This window comes from Typopeltis vanoorti, chromosome 16 (assembly GCF_054136105.1).
Source record: "Typopeltis vanoorti isolate ZY-2024b chromosome 16, IOZ_Tvanoo_1.0, whole genome shotgun sequence".
Lineage (NCBI taxonomy): Eukaryota > Metazoa > Arthropoda > Arachnida > Uropygi > Thelyphonidae > Typopeltis > Typopeltis vanoorti.
The window spans coordinates 72451011-72473244 of NC_143564.1; the positions used below are offsets into that span (position 1 = coordinate 72451011).

A 22234-nucleotide genomic window follows, 5' to 3' on the forward strand; every position below is an offset into this window, starting at 1 on the left:
CCATAAATTTCATATTAAAAAATAAATAAATAAAATTAAATGACGGATGATTACATTGCGTGGTTTAATTAAAATTAATTAAATTTCTTATAATAATTCTTTCTTTTAATATCTATTTTTGTATGTATTCATTTCCTTTGTTGTAAACATTTAAATTTTTCTCCCATCTTTTAATTTTTATTAAACTTATATTCGGGGCTAAAGTACATTTCCGGATACTAAAGATATTAACTCTTGGTAATATTTAATTAATTAAAACTAAACTAAAAGCCTACAGTTGAAAATAAGTACTACACTTCAAAACAAGTAGCCATATTCTGAAGTTCGACGTTGTAGGAAAGATTTTTCACTCACTCCCAGTCATTCCTGTTTAATGTTTTTATTGTTAATTTGGCAGTATGAGGCAGTTGTTGTCATACAATGCAACCACCTTTCTAAACAAAAGTCTAAATGTTTATTAAACGGGCTAAAAGTTTTCCAAAAACTTTAAAAAATTACATCAGTAGAGAAATTCAATCAGCTCAACTCTACACAAACACACAATGCCAAAACCAACAATGATTTTCCTGCGCTAAATATTGACAGGGACTTTCTTCTCGGACATGAAGCTGATTTTATGTGTGAGGGCACAAAGATATTTCAGTCATTTACAATATATGACTTGATCACTTTTCATTTGAGCGACCATTTCATTTCTATTAGATTGTTTAGAAATTACATATCAAAAAAGCAATAATTTAAATAGTCAATATATTAGTTATAACAACATCAGAAGCAACTGGTTTTCCGCTACAAAATGTAAAGTTCATTTGAGTTGTTTTAATATATAATCAATACTTTCTACACTATTGTAACTATAACAACTAAGAGTCAGAGTCCGGCAACAATCTCTGCCGCTCTGGATCATCATCATTCTTTCGCCTTTTCAATATTATTACAATGGCAATTGCCAAAATGATACAGACTAGCAAAACTCCTATTGCTATTCCAGCAATTTCGCCAGCCTGAAGTGATCGGGCCTCTTCAGCATCTTTCTCTGTACTTACCACGACTGCAGTAGGTGTTAATATTTTGATATCTTTATCACTCTCTGTGAACTTGGAAGAAATAGTAACCACATCTTTCTGAGTTGTGGCCATCTTCGTTGAACCTTCTGGAAATACATTACTAGTAGCTGTAGATGTAGAGCCTTGGGGAGCTGCAATGGTGGTAGTTGCTGTAGATACTGGAACAGCCGCATTGGACGTTGCCATAATATCTTGGGTAACTGCACCAGTAGTCCTCGTAGTGCTCCGAGAAGCTGTGTTAGTTGACCTAGTAGTGCTTTTGACAGCTACGTTAGTAGTCTCTGTAGTTGTAGTGCTTCGAGCAGATGTGCTGGTGGTTATCATAGTGCTTTGGGCGGATGTACTTCTTGTCCTCATAGTACCTGGGATGGATGAACTTCTGGTAGTCATCGAAGAATCTTGAAGAGGTACGCTGGTAGTAATTATGGAACCTTGACTAGGTGCATTCGTAGATATTTGAATAGGTGCACTGGTGGTAGTGGTAGTAGTAGTAGTAGTAGTAGTAGTAGTAGGAGTAGTAGTAGCAGTAGACATTTCGATAGGCGCACTGGTAGTTGTAGGGTCTTGACGAAGTGTACTACTGATGGACGTAGAATTTTGTGAAGCAATAGTAGTAGTTATGACAGCAGAATTATCTGTAGGAGCCATGGTGGTGGTGTCAGCAACTTGAATGGTGCTCACACTTTGTCCACCAATAACAATAAATTCTGAAAAACAGATTTCATTAGTCTTGAGAGAGAAAGAGAGAGAGAGAGAGAGAGGCAATGATTTAATACTATATATAATATGATATACTACACATACTGAACACTGAATTAGAAACCTTTATGTAAAAGTAAAAGTAAACTCTGCCAAGTAAACGTTACTTGGCAGCGTATACGCAAATACTTGATCACGTGCGTACCACGTGTTCTAGACAATTACATAAAAATACTGCTGGACAGTAATTGTCAATAGTGTTGATTATAATGGGAAAAAAGGATTTTTCGGAGTTCGATAAAGGACTTATTGCGGTTCTCATCTGGCTGGAGTCACGATTTCGAAAACAGCACAGCTGATTGGTTTCTCAAAAGGTGAGATATCTCGAGTGTTTAATCAGGGGAAAACTAACTCACATTGCTTGTCTAAGAAGCGTAACTGTAATCCTAAGACAGTCTGTCAAGAACGAGATCGCCTTCGTCTGAACGAAGCATGTTCCCGATGCTCAGAATTATGTGCATGGAATTAAAGAGGGTCGGTATTGGCAGTCGCATGCCTATACAGAAAGCACTGATTTATGCGGAAAGTTCATCAATAGTAGTGTAAGGAACACCGTCACTGGACACAAGAAAAAAAATCATGTGGTCTACGAGTCACGGTACATTTTGTTCTGTACCTTGACTCGAGATACTGTCCATCCGAGTGGATGAACAGTATCTCGAGTATCCTGTATCAGTATCCTGTTTCTCCAACCAATAGGTAGTGGGTTCGAATCCCACTGACGTGCATGAACGCCTTCTGACTGTTTTTAGGGCAGAGATGTATTTCATTCTTGCTTGAAAAAGTTCCATGCTTGGTCTCTACAACTACGTTTCTGGTGCAGGTTTACAATCTTTTGTAAGTGGGATTCATATAAAAAAATTTTGGCTTAAAAAATAAGTTATAATGAATATTTAGATATATCTAACGAAATAAATAAATAAATTCTCTAGAATTAATGGAATAAATAATAATTAAGGCATATAAAGCTAATAATAATTATCAATAAAATAAGATTAAAAATGCATAATATTTCATTAAAACCAAAATTGTTATAAGGAAGTGAAACGAGACAATCAAAGAAGAAGATAAGAAAAAAAAATTAACCACAGCAGAAATGAAATATTTCAGAGAAACCGTATCTCTGCCTTGTAAACAACTAAATCAAAATTAAAAACTAAACCAAGCGCCAAATGATAGAAATAATTATAATTTTTGAACGAAGTTCTTTCAGTTCCAATTTAGCAATGGAAACTACTTTATTATATCTAGAATTAACAATTAAGGCAATACGTTATATCAGTTTAAACATAAGGAATCTGGATTCCCTGTTCAGTATCTTCTCTAGAATATTTACTGCGATTCTTTATAACAAAAATATTTAACCTTCGTTGAGTACTTCCACATCTGTTAACGATAACATTGCACGAAATTGATAATTATTTTAAGACGTCAAAAGTCAGATTTTTCAGCAATGAGAAACCTCTGATAAGTAATCGGAAATTCCCCATCTAAGAGTCATAAAAACAGGCTCTAATCTCACCAAAAAGGCCTTAATTCGAACACAACAAATCACTTTTTTTCATTCTTTGTTTCTTTTTTCTTTTTTTTTTCAGTAGTTACTGTAAACAATTCAAAAAGTCCGTTGACCATGATAATCATTATGAAGAGAAAAATAAATATTAAATATACCTAAAGAATGCTATTCGTGAAGTTTTATAGGTGTCCATGATTACAAAATATATTCTGACTGATTAGAATGAATATTTTTTTTCTATAGGGAAACAGTTTATTTCTTATTCTTTTTAAAATGAAATGTTACCTGTCTGTTCAAAGTAAAACAATAAACATTGCAACTGAACTGAAGCCAGGCATACTTCTGAAATTAGTTCGGGAACAGCCTCGAATTGAAAAGGAGTACAAAATGGAAATATGTATTCCTATGGTCCTTGACAAGATTCGAACCTGAGTTCTTTCAAACTCGCAATTTTTTATTTATTTATTTATTTATTTATTTTTTTTTTTGACACTGTATGCAATATAGTTTTATGTTGAAGTGTTGGAAATTCTGTTAAAAAAGGTATTGTGTTATATATTGGTGACGAGCATTTTATGTTACTGTATGCGTGTCCGTTTTACGTTACCTTATACCGTATGTAAAGTTTGTATTTTCTCATCATCATTATCAAATTCCTGACATGTACCCTCAAGGGGTGTACAGGATATGATAGTACTAGATGAAAGATTTACATCATTACTAACTTCCTATCTACAGTTTTCCTCCAAATCAGTCTGTTACTTGTCAAGACTCCAACATTATCAGATCTTATATTTCTATCATCGAAAGCACTTTGTACCGTATCAATCCACCTATATCTTGGTCTTCCTTTGGGTCGTTTACCTGTCAGGTTGACAGGAAAACGACCTAGATTAGATACCTGAGATTAGCTCTGCTAACGCATTCCTGGATGCTGGCAATGTCAAGTTCTTTCCTAATATCCTCATTTTTAATATGATATTGCCATTGATGCCATCTGTTCACGCCTCTAATCTTTCTCAGGACTCTCATATCTGCGGTCCTTTCGTCAAGTGTTTTACTTCTGACCCAGCTCTCAGATCCATAATTAAACATGGTTTGAACACTGTCTTGTATACAGCTAATTTAGTGTTCCGACTAATTTCTCTCTTATTCCATATGAATTTATTCAGTTGACTTCCTACCATACCAGCTTTGTTGATTCTGTTGTCTATTTCCATACTTAATTTACCATCTTCAGTAAAAATCGTGCCTAAGTAGCAGAAATGTTTTACTTGTTCCACAGGTTTCCCGTTCACAACACAGTTAACATTTTCAACAATTCTACCTGTTTTCATTGTCTTTGTCTTTTTAATGCTGACCTTCATACGATATCTATTACAATAGTTATTCAATTTAGTCAGGGAATCTTGCAAAGTTGCAGCGGATTTATTTAGAAGTATAACATCGTCAGCATAAAACAAAGAGCTGACATTAACATCTCCAATTCTGATATCATGTTTAATACCACTTTCTTTCATAATGTAATCCACATAGATAATGAATAACAGAGGGGATAATGTACCTCCTTGTCTCACACCAGATTTAACATTAAAATATTTTTCGGTACTTCCTTCAATTCTAACTGCTGACTTACAACTCAAATAAAGACTAAGTATTGCTTCATATAATGTCCCATTGACACCATATAACTGTAGCGTATTGAATAGCTTGTTTCTTGGCACCTTGTCATATGCCTTTTCCAGATCGATAAAACTTAAATACAGATCTTTGTTATATTCCGATGCTTTCTCAACTATTTCTCGTAAATTGAAGATCTGATCCTGACAGCTTCTATTTTGCCTGAATCCTGCTTGTTCTTCACCAAGCTTTTCTTCCACAATTCTTCTCAACCGTTTCTCAAGTATACTTGCATAGATCTTGCCAGGAACATTGAGTAGGGAAATATTTCCCTTTTTATATATGGGTACTATTAGAGCTCTACTCCAATCATCGGTAATTCATCTGTCTGTCCAGGCTTTCTGAACTATGCAGTGCAGCTACTGTTAAGTGCTGAAGTATACCACCATACTTCAGCATCTGTGGTCGAATATCATCTACTCCTGATGCCTTTCCGCATTTCAATTTCTATACTTGAAGTAGAAAAAGCCTCTGATGGCTTTTTTTACTTCAGGTATGGATATTCCTGACTGTATGCCTTTTGAGTGTTTTTTTTTACCACTGTGTTATCACTCCTGGTTTCATTTAGCAATTTTTCGAAGTAATTAATCCATACTTCAAGGATATCTTTTTCTACTCTTTTCCTGTCACCTTTATCATCTGTAACTCCTTTTACAGCACTCTTTCCCCCATTTCTAAGCTTCTTCAACAACCTCCAGAATATCTTACCGCCTTCTTGATATTTATTTTCTATGTTCTTGCCAAAGTCCTCCCATGACTTTTGTTTAGCTAATTTTACACAATGTTTCACTTTCTTACATTTGTCTCTGTATTCTCTAAGAACAAAAGCTGACTTATTTGACAGGAACTTTTGATATGCTTCTTTTCCTTCATTGCCTCTTTAACTTTCTGTGTCCACCATGGAGTTCTGATTTTTCTATCCTTGCAGTCAACCTCACCACATGCCTCTCTGGCTGAATCAATCAGAATTTTCTTCAAGGTTCTTGAATCTTGGAGATTCTTGCCACTGAATCTCCAAGATTTGGTTCCTGTTCTCAAACTATTTCATTTTTTTTTCAATAATCTTTGTGTATTTTAGTCTACAGTTCACATCTGAGAGCTGCTCAACTTTTATTCGCTTTAAAACTTTCTTACATGTTATTCTTTTCAATATGAAATTCAGTTTTATCCTGCTCAAGACTAAATAGTGATCGCTTCCAATTTGAAATCCTCTGTACACTCTGATGTCCTGAACCAGGGAGAAAAAATTCATTAACAATAACATAGTCAATGAGACTTTTCTTATTCCTTGCCTCTTCTCTCCATGTGAATTTGTGCACATTTTTAGTTTGTATTTTCTGTACTTTCAAAATCTTTAGTTCTAGCGAAAGTGATTTGCTAAGCCTTATTTTGTGCTCCTGCTATTTTGAGAGTTGTTACATTGTCAAGAAAAGCATTTTTGTTATAATCTTGAAGATGTATATTATTAATATTATTTTATAGACCACCATGGAGTCATATGTCTCATCGCAGGGGGGACAAAATTTTTTAGAGACCACAATGTGTCTTACTTTGTTTTGCATACATTAGCGTTGGTGCACTTACAGTCCACACCGGCAATGCATTCCTCTAATTCCTCCCCCTTTACACAGAAATGTTTTTAACACTTTCTTATTCATATGACCCTTACACGCTTATAGGAATGGTCTTTCTTTCTCATATTATTGTCTTTTGTAACAATTCTCCGGTATCTATCTGATATTCTCTCTCTCTCCATAACTTATATGTCTCAGTCATGTCGTCTCCTTTTGCTGTCTACAGAGTACATTCCCTCAGTCTGTCTCGTATGCAACATTCTACAGTCACTTACCTCTGAACTTTGACTAATGAACTCCTCTCTTATCACCTAGACAGACTTTTTCAGCTAAGTGGCAAGTAAAATCACGATTATGGCAGGAAACTTTAATGAATGTTGACAGTAAGCAGATGACAAATGCAAAAAGAACCTTTAAATTGATAAGTGATCACACTGAGCGTGTATATCATTTGGATGGAACTGAAGTGACGGGTATGACAGACTGATGCGAGAACACAAGTAGGCAAATTGAAAGTGCTTAGGATATTGCAAAAACTCAACGTTAATACTATCATAGAATTGGATGGGACACCGGTACGTGTATCAGAAGGTGCAAAAGAACTGGCAGTACCTATGATCACGTTGTTTCTTGCAAGGTACCAATGGAGTGAAAATAGGTCAAGTAGTTCCGCGTGTAAAGGAGGCAATTATAGACCGATCTGTATCTTGCTAGCGGTATTAAGGTACCGGAAAAGTTGTTTGAGGGTAGAAATCAGGAATCAAGGATAGGGGCATAAATTATCTATTAGTGGGGAAGCATGGCTTGGGGAAGGATATATCTTCATTAGTAGTTTTCTGTAAAAAAAAAAAGCTAGAGCTGAAAATTGAATTAAATGAAAGGCTATGTTATGATAATGCTCAGCATTGTAAAGCCATTTGACAGGATGTCACAAGGAACGCTATCATATAAACGGGGAAAATGAGGATGAGCATGTAGCAAATGAACAGATAAGAGGATGTTTGTTGGACAAACATTAAAGAGTAGAGTATGGTGAAGGAGTATCTAAGAGAAGTCAGGTAACCAGTAATGTACCATGGCTCTGTAGTTCGGCATTTGCTGTTAATTATGTATTTGACATCCTACAAGATGATTAATAGCAAAGACCGTAGATACAAGATAATGATTAAAATCTTAATGCGTCAACGTAGAAGGTTATCCATTTTGGGATGAAAAAAATTTCAAGTTGTGTTTGTAGCACACACCCCCCACCCCTCCACACACGCGCGCGCGAGCGCGCACACACATTAATGGAAATAGACTTCAGAAAAGTGGCGAGGTTATGAATTTGGAAGTAATGGTGGCGAGGGATTGAAAGGCCAGACATCATATTGCAAAAATTGACAAAACAGCTCAAAGTATTTGGATGTTGAAGAAAACACTAAGATAAGGATGTTATTATCCTTTAATACAAATATTTGAAACTACTGTGTGCACATATTTGATCACATGGGTTTACTGGAAATATGGAAGTGTTAGAGAAGATCGAGAGGAGGGTGATCAAATTGGTGACTGGTCTGTGGATACGTTTGTACTGAAAGATCAAAAGTTTGTGGGTACACTGTTTAGTTGATAGGCAGAAAAGAGGTGATGTGATAGAAACATATATGTTACTAAACCTGTTTTATAGAGGTAAATGCTGAAGAAATGTTCAGAAACGCAACAAGGCAAGAAAGAGATCAAAAGATCACGTGGGATGTGATGTAAGAGTGTGGCTAATATGGATGGAATGGAGTTTTTGCTTGGAGAATGGTGAATGAATAGAATGTCTGCTGTAGATGTACGCAAGTGTTTTTTAGTGCATGCATTTAAGAAGAGGGTGATCTGATAGAGAAAATTATATGTAGAATAAGATTTATATGTTTGTGTAAGCATCTTATTCCAAATACAAACAAATGGGCTTTAATCCCGTAATTAGTTCAAATACTTACAGGATGTTTTTCTCAAAATAATCTGTGGGCAAAGAATAATGGTTTTTCTTTCAATGCGGCAAAATGTAAAGTCATGCACTGTGAACTAAAAAAAAAACGTTTCGCTCTGTATATTCTACTGATAGGATATGACTAGTGGAAATTCATGAGGCCAAGGATTTAGGGGTAATGGCTGATAAGGAACTGAAGTTCAAGGATACATTGCAAAAATTAGAAAAACGGAAGATTTTTACAGAAGATTACTTGGATGCTTAAAGCGCGCAATATACGGAAGGGGAAAGAACAAGAGATCATCATTAGAAATTGAGTACAGTTGCAGTTAGTAAAGATATGAGGTTTAGATTTCTTTCTAAGAATGAATGGAATGGATGGCTGTCAGTGCTTCGTCAGTGAATCTGTTTAAGGAGAGGTATAATAGGCATTGTGTGAATAATGGTTAGTTTGGGTCTCCCGTGATTAGGCTTTGGTCTGTATGGAGATTCCCGATTAACAACAATTATAATAATATTTTATAATAAGATAGCATTGCTTAATATAGTTTTAATATGCAAGAGTTCTGTTACACATACTCCGCATATTTCGCAGCTACTACGTAGAAACTAAAAGCAAAACTATTTTGATAGCTTATGTAACAGCCATTTGGTGCTAATCTAATCGCCTGTTCTTCTCATATGGTTTGTTGCTATCTCGTAGCTGATTGCATAAAAAATTGCGGTTATGAAAGTGGAAAATAAAATCCTAGCTCGTGACTTGGCTTTACATACTTCATATAAGGCTGTTCGGGGAGTGGGGGGAGGGTAATATAATAGCCCTATATCACAGACAAATTTAAGAAACAGGCCTAGGTAACTAACTAAGGCTTTAATAAACTAATGTAGAAATGCAGATATTGTTAAAACATTTCCGGGATTTAAACCTATCAAAACATCGATTCTAAAAGAATGTTCATCATTTGCTCGGCTTATTTAGGCCAAAGTGTACAGAAGTGCTCTATTTACGAAATAAATAAATACTTGAAATAAAATAATAACAATAAATAAATAAACAAATTATATATTAATATTTAAGAGAGAGTAATTTACAAATTACTCGAGAAGTTCAAATAACAAAAAATTCCCAGATGTGCTCATTTAAAAAAAAAAAAAGAAAAGAAAAGAAAAGAAAACAACAATAATTAAAAATATGACATTCGGGAAAAAAATCTACTTTAATATTTTCTGATTTAGAAATATTTAATCAAAAAGCGACAAATGCAAAAATAACTAAAAAGGTGTTAATTTAAATAAAATGAGTCAAAATTCACTATTTTACAAAAACTAAATAAATAAAATTAATAATGTGCTGAATTATTATTTGCTCCGCGTGTGTGTGTGTGTGTGTGTGTGTGTGTGTGTGTCAGGAAATTTTAGCCTCATCCCTGCAGGCTTATGTTTAGGAATACACAGGTCTTTAATCTTTATACTTCATAAAACTCCTATATTATTTTCACTTCTCCACGCATTATAATAATACCGGTGACTAAAAAATAATAATAATAAAAAAGATAAACAACGACTATTCAGTTTTTTTCTTACACGAAACAACTCGAATGTTAAACATATTTTAACGGAGAATGAACTCACTAATAATTATTCAGACAGAGAACAACAACAACAACAATAATAATAATAATAATAATAATAATAATAATAATAATAATAATAATAATTTTATTAATTTAATAATTTAATGATAATTTATTGATTGCTAAAATATTTATAGATACAATAAACATCTTGTGTGACATTGCATCTTATAATTTTACAGAGTTCAACTAAGTGCGGCAATTTCTACATTGGATTTCAATTAAAATTTTTAATAATACTTTTTTGCCTTTATATTATGTATTTACAACACATGTTCTTCTAATATTAACAATCAAGATTATACAGAATTTTTGTATATTTTTTTTTTCGAAGTTTGAGAAAGAGTGATTATACATACAAATATCTGCATTTGCTTATAAGGATTACTTGTAGATGAGTGAGGCAAGTTAATCCCACCTACTTCGAAACTGGGGTTAGCTTTTATGAAGAGCCTTCACTATTTGTGTTGTTGCTACTGTTTATGTATGGGATGTAGGCATTGGATGCTAGTGATTTGTGATGTGTATATTAGTGTTAATGGTATCTTAACTTTGTTGGTATATTTTCCAGAGTTCGTTTTTTAATGTTCTGTAGTTATCTACGTATTTTAAATTTCTTGGTAGGTTGTTGAGTTGCGTGGGTATCTGATGTGATCTCACAAAAGAACCGTATGAGTTGTTGAAGGGTGTGGAGATGTAGAGGGTTATTGTAGGTCGTGTAATACGATATGTGTCTCTGTTGTTTCGATAGATGATGTTGAAATAATTCCTTGTTAATGTCATGTAGTGTTTCAGGTTTTTAATGCTCAGAATTCTATGTATCGCCATGTGCTTGTCGGATATTGGTTGTTGCGTGTAAGGTGTCCAGATCACTGTTGACACGATTTTCCTGTGTAATGTTTCTAATTTTGTTAGGTCGCTGTTTGATGTATTTGCATAGACTGTTATTCCGTATCTGAGTAGGGATTCGCAGATACCGTGATATAGGAGTTTTTTTTTTTTTTTTTTATGTTGGATGGAATTATGTCTTTAACCTGGAAGAGTTTTGCTGCGATGATCCGGAGTTTGGTGTGTAGGTATTCTATATGTTTTGTCCATTTAAGATAGCAATCTATATAGAGACCAAGGTATTTTGCGTGTATTACAGGTTTGATTTCGGAACACAGGCAGGTATTTTTGTTGTTAATGCAGCGGTATGTGTGACAATGTATCGATAGTGATGCGGGACGTATGATTCGTGGTTTGTGTATTATCAACATCTGTGTTTTGGTGCCGTTGATCAGAATTGCGTTTTGGTGGAAGTATGTTGTGATTTCATTTAGGTCTTGTGCTTTGCAGAGAGCTGTGTTAATGTCTGTGTGGATTGCTAGTACTGCAATGTCATCTGCGTATTGAAATATTTGACTTCTTATGGATATGTTATGAACATCGTTAATGTATATGTTGAATAGAGTGAGTGATAATATGGCACCTTGAGGTACACCGTGTTTTATTTGTATACTCCGACTGTGACAGGTACCTATTTTTGTTACTTGTGTTCTGTTTGAGAGGTAGTTCTTGAACCACGTATGCAGTGTTCCTCTTATACCTATTGAGTATAGTTTAGTGAGTAGTATGCCATGTTCAAGTGTATCAAATGCTTTGGTTAGGTCCAGCAGTATTTGTTTTTGTCGAGAGCTTTGTTTATTGTGTCGGCGATGTCTTCTAATAAAGTAATCAGTGGCGTACCTAGGGAGGAGCGGTGGGTGCGGTCCGCACCGGGCGGCAGATATTTGGGGGTGGCATTTTTTATATTTAGTTATAGTTGTAAAAAACACCTTGTTCACTTCATAAGTTTACTATTCGATTTCCGCGAATTATGAATTACTATATGATTTCGAATATCTTTCTTCGTCGTCAAGTCAATGTAGGGTAGAAAATATTATCTCTAAAAATTTTGCTCGGATACAGACATCAATGGGTGCCGACGTCGAGTAGAAGTTCTATGTACTACTCCGTGCTCGATGTTTATCGAATGCTTAGTATTACCGTTACCATAGAGATGGCGGTCATAGGAGGCCGCAGGTTCCTCCTATGACCGCCATAGGAGGTGGGGAACCTGCGGCCTCCGTAAGTTTCTTGTGGCCTTTAAAAAAGTATCTTGTATTTTTATAAAAGTTGCATTTATAGGTATATCAACTTATGCGGCCTCCTTTATTACTGCCTAATTTAAATATGGCATCCAATGGTAAAAAAGCCCCCACCTATAGTTTATCTCAATTACAATTATTTATTTATGTTTATTAATTTATAAAAACCACCATTTGTTTGCCTTAGAAAGGGCGGCAAATTGGAGACCGCCCCGGGCGGCAAAAGTTCTAGGTCCGCCACTGAAAGTAATGGTGCTTTTTGTTTTCTCAAAGCTGTATTGGTTTTGTGAGATGATGTTGTACTTCTGTAAATAGTTGTGTAGTCTGGTGTATGTTATTTTTTCTAGAATTTTTGAGATGACTGGTAGTGTAGCTATACTACCAGTATATATATATATATATATATGGGCTGTGCATTAAGGGTAAATATTAAGAATAGTGATCAGAGCTTATTCTACTTTTACCATGAGGTGCCTTGTCTTGCACTACTTTCAGGGTCAGCTAGACTTCCAATACGTGCAGGCGCAAACTTGACTTGTTTGTCTGTTTGCTTACTTGGGAAATGGAGTAAAACCAGGTTTAAAATAGCTTGGTATCTTTAACATTTATTATACCCAAGGTAAAATATTTTCTACATTTATATCTCATCCAGAGATTTTTATTTAATAAGGTTAAAACACCTTATGGTAACTTGTTCTGGTAAAATACTTATAAGCTCTGTATTACTAAAATCTTGGTATTTCTAGCCTCCCACTGATGGGGGCTGGCCTTGAGAGGCTCTGCTTGGGGATAGGTTTTTGCCTGTCTCTGAGTAGGGCCACCGCTGAGATTATGGCTTTGGCTGGTGGTGGGGTGAGCCTGCCACTGGGTAGAGCCAACGCTGAGAAGTTCTTCTCGGTGACGGGGTGAGCCTGTCATTGAGTGGAACAACGCTAAGTTGGACGGTCTTTCGGCCACTATGGAGTGGTCTAGGGATAATCCTAATTTTTAGAGAGGTCTTTACTTAAATATACCTCAATAAAGGTCGAAACCGGTCTGGGTAGTGGCCCCTTGCTTTTAATACATAGCATCACACATCTCCTCAAGGAGATGGGCTGTGCATTAAGGGTAAATATTAAGAATAGTGATCAGAGCTTATTCTACTTTTACTATGAGTTGCCTTGACTTGCACTACTTTGAGGGTCAGCTAGACTTCCAATACGTGCAGGCGCAAACTTGACTTGTTTGTCTGTTTGCTTACTTGGGAAATGGAGTAAAACCAGGTTTAAAATAGCTTGGTATCTTTAACACACACACACACACACACACACACACACACACACACACACACACACACACACACACACACACACACACACACACACACACACACACACACACATATATATATATATATATATACTGTGGAATAATAATAATAATTCTGGACATTTCTTTTAAAATATTTCAAAATATAAAGCGAATTTGAATTGATTTATGGCCCAAAAAAAGCTGAGGATACAAGACTATATTATATATTCTTCACGATGTGTTTAATAGTCGTTTGTATTAATGGAAGGGGCAGGGGGGATCACCATCTTTTACAATGGTTAAATTCATCTTCGTTTGAAAAAGCCAAGAAATTAAATCAATGCAACCCCCTAAACCACAGTGTCTCACTGCATAAACGGGGTACCAATAACATAATAATAAAAGAAAAAGGACATGAAATAGACGATTGTTAGAGATTTCCTCAAAAAATTTTTTTAATATTTTCAACCACCCAAAATTCACTATTTTGACTACAAATTATATTAATGCAAATTAGAATTAAGTATTTAAAAATTACCCTTCTTTGTCTGTTGTGATATTTTCACGTAAAGTGAATTGTGAGTTTATAGCGACTAATTAAGTAATAATATGTAAAAATTAATAAATAGTAAATAAAGCTGAAAATGTAAGTTGGCATTAACTTTTTTTTTTAATAATAAGAAAGTAAAATTTAAAGTAAAATACATAAGTATCTAAACGTTCCAGCAGTTTCTGTTTCTCTTAATTTTCAAAATAGGTATTATAACAGGACATACTGGCATCTCGAAAGCATGTCTGGAAGAGCGGGGACAATTTGATGAAAACTGGACGATCCAATTCAAAACGGGAGACAGATGGGTACCCTATTTATGAAGAGAGAGTGTTAACTGTGTGTGCGTGCGTGTGTTCTTCTATACGGATGTTTGGGATTAAATGAGTTTTCAAAAGGAAATATCATGTCACTTCAGTGTAAAATCGGAGAATTCATTTGCTATGGAAAAGCCCTCATACTTCTCTTCTTTTTTTTTTTTTGAGTCCTAAACCGGATTCGAACCTAGATCTTTCTATCTGACCGAGCTACGGATAAATGCTCAAACGATCAAGTAGGTTATGATACGCAGTGAGATAACCATAACTCGTATTTATTTCATTCTTTTGTTTTTTTCTTGGATTACAAAGATCTAGTCGTAAATGTGAAAAGTATGGAAATACAAATATTTTAACAAAATAGCATGCTCTGCAGCATCCCTTAGCGCAAGTATGCTACACGGCGGAGTCAACGAATACAGCAACTAGGTATATGATCGGTTAGTTGACGACGAAGCTAGCAATATTTTAAAGTTATTTCAGTCAATAAAAACAAGTCACATATTCCGATAAACGGCACTCGGACTTTTAGTCCACAGTTCATCTTCAGTCACTAACTTCAGAAAATAGGCGGAATTAATTCGCATTACTACTTCTGGGGAGATTACAGACATTCTATTTTCAGAAGAAGAAGAAGCAAAGAGAAGCAATTTAGATTTAATTCAATTCAATTTAAATTTATTTAGAAGGGAAAAATGTAACTAGAAAATATAAAATTGGTTTCGTACTTTTAGTAGCATATTTTTAAATGCTTCTCCCTATTTCCTTCTTAAAAAACATGGAAACTAATTTCATAATTTCTAATTTAATTTTTTTAAAATTAATTCTGCATGGTAAATAAAATCTTATAAAAGCTCCTTTCCATGGATCACGGAAGAGTAAATAATACCAAAAAGGTTTGATGCATGGAAAAAGATAAACGTAATATTAATTTCAAACACATTTCAAAAAACAAATAAACAAACAAAACCCCTGTTACTTTTACGTACAGGAAATGTAACGACTCTCTGTGATTCCATATTATGAGAGTGATAAATATATGTTTCAAATTTTTTTAAGTGATTAAAAATAAGTGAGCAAAATAGCGAACGCGGTATAGTATTTTCAAAAATTATTGAAAGTGAAGAGTCTTGAAGATGACCGAGGGCTTTTGGGATATGCCAATACATAAATTTAGTTTAGAAATCACTGCATCGTTAAAATAACCGAGCACTAGTTACTATTTTAAAACAGCAGACGAAAACAATCACTACCTTTCGTTGAATATGCTCAACGCCGACAAACAAATCTGACAACGTGGAATGCTTAAAAATATATATATATACATATATATATACACATATATATATATATATATATATATATATATATATATATATATATATATATATATATATATATATATATATATATATATATATATATATTTCTTGCTATTTTTTGTAAATTTTGTACTTAAAAAAAAGTGGACCTGGCAGTACAATATAAAATAATCAAAAGGGATAGAAATTGTGATGAAATTTTGCGATAAAAAACAAAAGCTCTTGGCAGAAAAAGCAATATAATATTTACAAAATTCAGTTTCAGAGTGTATAACCATACAAATAATAAAATTGATGAGAAACAAATAAACAGGTTCCGCGGTGCGGTATTAGTTTTTGAGTTCACAATCAGATTTAACTTACCAGTTGCGATAAAGCAAGCTGTGAAAAACACGTTCCAAGTTTTCGTGTGCATGCTCTTTCCTTTTTTAAAAATCAAAGATGCGTTCACAATAATTAGATTCCAACTATTTTTAAGTACGTATATCACAGACAACACTCACTGTATCATAAAAGCTAGCACACGCGATCGTTTATCTATTTATTTACCTTCGTCTCAGATATTATCACCTTGCAAGCTATATACAGACAATACCGCCATCTATCAGGATGTCGAATAACTATTAGAATAATATCAATTATTTTATTTTTGCTAACAGACACATTTCATCATTCTTGAAGTTTTTTGTTTTATTTATTTATTTTTATGTTTCATATCATCTGAATCACGTACTTAACATCTCAAACTTAGAAATACGTATGTGCGTGAATTCTATTAATGCAATAAAATAGTTGATAATAGTTTCTGCAAAAAAAGTGCATGAATAAACATCTACCAATAGGTTAAAACAGTGACGTTCTTGGGGGGGGGGGAGGGAAAGCGAGTTGAACGGATAAAAATATTTTTATCCGTTTTATCCGATAAAAAAATATGATTGTTTCAAGACTATGAATCACTGCATCATATAATTCCACCATGGTCATGATGGCTTCATGGCGTTGACTGTCATAATATCAAAGTTCATTTTAGTTCAAAGTTTAGGTTATGTTGTACATTGGACCTCCCACTTTCCCCACGGAATTCCCTGAGTATCTCAACTTAACCTCTGTGCCCCCCCCCACCTCTCAAATGTAAGGTTTTGACGGGGGACGCATAGAAATGGGATACGTAGTAGTGCATCACTGAGCACCTAATTTTTAACAATCTTGATCGACCAAGTCATGAATAATAAATATTCTTGAAGAAATTTTCACTATTAGGCCTTTTGTGTGTTGATAAGTTGATTTTAATTACTTTCTAAGCAAAGAAGGCTATGAGGCCAACGTAATAATTATGAATTTAAATGCGTGTGTTCTTCTGACTGGTTTGCCTGCTTTGTGGAATGAAAAATGAAACATACTCGAATTTCAATAAGGAAACTTCTGCCACCTCTGTACGAACTCGGATGACTCATACGGAGGCGGCAGTACTTTTCCATCATTTTAGCTGTAGCCTTTGGAAATCGGTAAGCTGATAGTCCTCTTCTTCGCCATCACTGCGCTGCGAGTGGATTTCATTTCTGCCAGTGTTCTAGATGAGAGAGTGATGAGAACAATGGCATCTTCGGTCATATTGTGTTCTTAATCCTAATTATTGCTATTTCATCTATATCCTGTGCATTTTCTACGATTGATGTTTTTAGATGAGGGGTTAAAACATTGGGTTCTTCACTAAGATTCAACAGTGGCAAAAGTAGTTGTTATCTGCTTTTGCACATTAAAAATTGTCATTGATTTTTTCCTTTGAGTCAATGACTGGAATTGGACGAATGGTTGAAACCATTGTACAGAGGTCATTAGTTCTGTCTTCTTAACGGTTGGAAATCAATATGTGATATTTTCCTGGTCTCAGTCGAGTTGGAGAAAAATTGGGTATCGAGTGAGAAATTAAGTCATTCATCGCACTTATTTGGTAGTCATCGACGATATTTTGTAGTACCTCTCTAAGACATCAGGAAGCACTGCCACGGTGTAGTGCATCAGAATCATCACGATGTCCCTGGTGGCAGCAAAACGTTCTGTGGTTGGGATTTGTAGTTCAATTGTTCCAGGCTGAGTGCTTGGCGTTCAATTCTGCTACTAGTACTGCTTCTGCTGTGTCTAGAACTTCAGATATGTCTGCTTCCGGTAACTGTTTTGGAAAGTTATATACTGAAATCTGTGTTTGTGGTTTGGACCTTCCCCATCATTTTCGTGTTGGGCAGTAGAGGAATTTCCAATTTCATTGTGTTCTATGTTATGTTTGACCAGCCGACCATTCTGGAACCTTGAGTTGTTGGCTTATTCATGTGAATTCATGTAGTTCGCACGTTTTGTTTCCTACAGGGAATAAAATTTATTCTGTCAGCTCTCTGAAGATTGGTAGAAATCTAAAACATTTACAGTATTTAGCTAACCAAATACTGTAAATACTGAAAAAATTTTTCATCTTTCGTTTTCCAAGAAAACGAACAGCTGAAAACTGCGAAATGAGAACATACGTTAATGATGACGTTGTGAATAGTAAATGTTAAAATTATTGTAACCAAAATCGAATTCTACCCCTTTTCTTTAACTGCAATTGGTGCGACACAATCTATGTATTCTAAAATTATCATTGTTTCAATAATATCAGTATAATATGAAAAATATCAATATCATAACTAAAAAAGGTTTTAGTTTGCTTCCTTTTAGTATTTTTTTTTTTGAAGATTGATCTTCAAAAATTGATTTCAAGAAAGATTGATTTGAAGATTTTGAAGATTTGATTTGAAGATTGTGGGTTGCAGAGATCGTCCAATCTCTGCAACCCACAAATCTTTAAACTATTCTCATAATGTTCATTCCACAGACCTCCTATCATCTTGGTCACTCGTCTTTGGATCCTCTCCACTTCCTCCCCATCATGAAGAAACCCTGGTGCCCATAACTGGGCACAGTAACTCTGCATGTTAAAGTATCTTTCAGAAGCCAAGTGATTTGATGAGCTGATTTAGTCACTTTTGCAATGTGCCCCTAAACTTCAATTCCCTATCCACCAACACTCCCAAATCCCTGGCCTCATCAATCTCCTGGAGTACGGTTCTGTTGGATCCTACTTGTTCTTAATCTATACCTTGGATCCGACATGGTTACAATTACGATGTTCTTAACTAATTGATAAGTTATGAGTTGATTTCTAATACAAATATAGAGAAAATTTATATTTATAGACTGCACAACTCTATATCTGGATTAGTTCAAGAATTGAAGATAAATCAATCCTCAACTATTTCTCCTTAATATATATACTGACCGAGTATATTTGACTTACTTAATTTACCCGCTTTGGTTCGAATATTTTTATGAATGGTGCAGTAAAAGAGATTCAGGCAAAATACAACTTTTCATTAATAAAACCAAACATTTAATTTTAAAATCATAAATTTTACACTTAACTTCAAATCAGTAATTAAGATATCACGATCACTTCAGCTTCTCCAATAAGTACAATCAAACTCTGACAAGATAAATCTGTTATCTCTATATCACAGTCTTTTCATAGTTCCTTAAGTTCCAAATACAATAAAAATTGCAGTAATACCTCTTCATAAACAGACACTTTTAATTTTACGCTTCTTTTAATTCTCCGCGGTAGTTACTATTAACATCAGGGTATTCTAAGATGAAACTCACACACTTCTCTGAACAGAAATATTAAAGTTGGAATAATCTTACCGTTAATCTTCTTCCTTCATCAACATACACACAAACACTTTTTATAACTGTAAACACTTTTAACAATAAACAGCACTCATTAAATAACTCTTCTAGCATTAACTGAATTAATTTACGGGCACAATACATATAATCAAATGTTCTTGTATGAAGCACTACTGATTACTCTTGAATTAGGGCAATACACAATAATTCTTTAACTTGGGGTTTTATATGTTCAGTTGTTCATTCCTCCGGCATTCAATTAATTCTTTAGGCACTATAATTCTAAACACAATCAATTTTAGCCTCTACTATCCTCTAGTAACTTCGTGTTTTACTTCAAGGTTCCGTATGTCCTTGAAAGGTCGGCGCTGAAATTAAATCCAAATTCAAATATCGCTAATCTATTTAGTAGTCGCTCAGCTGTCTTCCGTAGCTTTGTTTGTTATTCCGAAACTTATAATCTAACCGCTTCTCGACTAGTAGACTTTATTTAGCTGCTTGAGTGACTTGCCGACTCGCTGTTATCGCACTGTGATTCCCGAATGCCCGATTCCAACCTAATGCCAATCTCTCTCTAATAAATCTCTAATCTCCTAATTAATTAATAATCTTTTATCTTTTATCTTCTGTGGCTTGATGGATGTCAGTCCCGTGGACTTTACTCCCTACATCGCTCTGAATTATTCTTTGTTTAATGGAGAAATTTTTGAGCTCTTGGCTCGCCCTTGTTAGGGCTGTGTTGAAAGGTTTCAATCTGTGATCAGGGCCGCCTTTGGGCGTTTATGTTTTCATCTGTCATTTTCATCATAGTTGGATGACTCACGAATGAGTAGGTTGGGATGGAGTGATGCTTGAGCAAAGTACTTGGTTGCTATCTGGAGGAGAAATGTAGGTATGTCTTGCAGGTTTCCATCTTGATGGAGAATGGTGTTTCTTACAAACTATGGGGCATCTAAGATCATTCGGAGACATTTGGTTCGGATTAATTGCAATCGTTTGATGTTGCTAGGAGAGGTGTGACTCCACGCTGGGGAGCCATAAGACAGTATAGGTCTGATGATTGTTTTGTATATTCCTAATTTGTTTTCTGGACTGACTTTGCTTCTGCGGTTGAGTAGAGGGTAGAGCTGAGCTATTGTTGAACTTGCTTTATTGCAAGCATGAGAGATGTGAGAGTTGAAACTGAGACGGTTATCTAGTATGATTCCCAGGTATTTTACTTCTATTTGCCATGGGATAACAGTGTTGAACATCGTGATTGTTCCATGATGGTCTGCTTTCTTCCTTGTAAATAGTATGGCCGTACTTTTATCTGCGTTAACATCTATTCTCCATAATCGAAACAATTTTTCAAGATTTTTAGCTGCAATCTGTAATCTTTGGGTGGCCAGGTATGGTTTGAGCGATCTGGTGAGTATTGTCATGTCGTCTGCATAAAATGCCATGATGGTTGATGTCGTACTTGGGACATCAGAGATAAAAATGTTGAAGAGTAGTGGTGATAACAGGGAGCCTTGTGGGACACCTGCTGTGATTCTTCTTGTAGTTGATCTGAGCCCACGAAGTTTCACTTGAAATTTTCGGTCTTTTAGGTAAGAGTCTATGATTTATATAAGGTTTAATGAGTATTTTGCAGAAATTAGTTTGTGGATGAGGCCTTTGAGCCACACTTTATCGAAGGCCTTTGCCACATCTAGGAAGATTGCACCTGTATGCTGTCTCCAGTTGTATACAATAGTGATGTATTCTATGAGTCTGTGGATTTGTTGGGTTGTACTATGTCCAGTTTTAAATCCAAATTGTTCTTTTGGGATTACACCTAGATTCTCTGTTTCAGTTTGGAGGCGTTTAAGAATTACTTTTTCTGCTATTTTCCCTAGGCTTGACAAGAGGCTGATAGGTCTGTAATTCTGGGGGACCTGAGGGTGCTTTCCCTGGTTTGTGGATAAGGATTACATCTGCCTGCTTCCATCGAGTGGGAAAATAATTGAGTCTTAACATAGCATTAATGATTGCCACAAGATGCATTATTGCTTTATGAGGAAATACTTTAATAATTTTGTTTGAAATCTGATCAGAACCTGGTGCTTTTCTGTTATTGAGGTTCTTGATAATTTAGTGTAGTGTAATTAGAGTTGTCATGGGTGGCGGGACGACGAAGTGCATAGCGTACTTGCTTATGGATTTTTTCAATGAAGCGCAAGTCCGCATGAGTGTAGTTTGGTTGAAATTGTAGCTCCAGCGAGTCTGCAAAAGCTTCAGCTTTTTCATCGTCTCGGAAAACTATACCTTTTTCTCCGTGTATTGGTTTTATGTTGAGGTGATCGCTGCGAAGGGCTTTAGCCATCTTCCATAGCGAGTTATCTTCAATGCTTAAGGAGCTTAGTTTACTCTCCCATTGCTGATTTTTATGGTCTTTGATTGCATATCGGACTAGGTTTATTGCTCTATTAAGCTCTTTTTTATCCTGGGGTGATAGCGTTGAATGGTACCGACGCCTAATTTTGTTTTTGCTACGGATAAGTTTTAGAATCTCTTCAGTGAGCTGGTTAGTTTGGGCTGGAACGGTGATGGTGGAGGCTGTTGCAAGGCCAGATTGTATTGTTCTTTTCAGTTTAATGATCGCTATGTCTACTTCTTTGGGTGAGGAGATAGTTGGGACAGGGCCTGTGGTGTTACTGAGAATTAAGTTGAGCTTCTTGAGATTTATGTAGGA

General features: G+C 35.1%; 1 protein-coding gene across 1 annotated transcript; it reads right to left on the reverse strand.

Moving 5' to 3' along the window:
- Positions 1–363: 363 nt before the first annotated feature.
- Positions 364–16313, reverse strand: LOC150098124 (uncharacterized). The gene is made up of 2 exons (XM_090406433.1): positions 16162–16313; positions 364–1774 (listed from the first exon to the last, which is right to left on the reverse strand). Exons 1-2 carry the CDS (start codon positions 16211–16213, stop codon positions 864–866), a joined length of 963 nt encoding a protein of 320 aa, XP_090262559.1. The 5' UTR covers positions 16214–16313; the 3' UTR covers positions 364–863.
- Positions 16314–22234: the final 5921 nt, after the last annotated feature.

Bases quoted from the DNA above. Each gene is read 5' to 3' on its own strand.
- LOC150098124 (XM_090406433.1), bottom strand. From the start codon at position 16,213: ATGCACACGAAAACTTGGAACGTGTTTTTCACAGCTTGCTTTATCGCA. The intron at 1,775-16,161 runs GTAAGTTAAATC...TCTGTTTTTCAG, and splicing joins AGCTTGCTTTATCGCAACTG to AATTTATTGTTATTGGTGGA.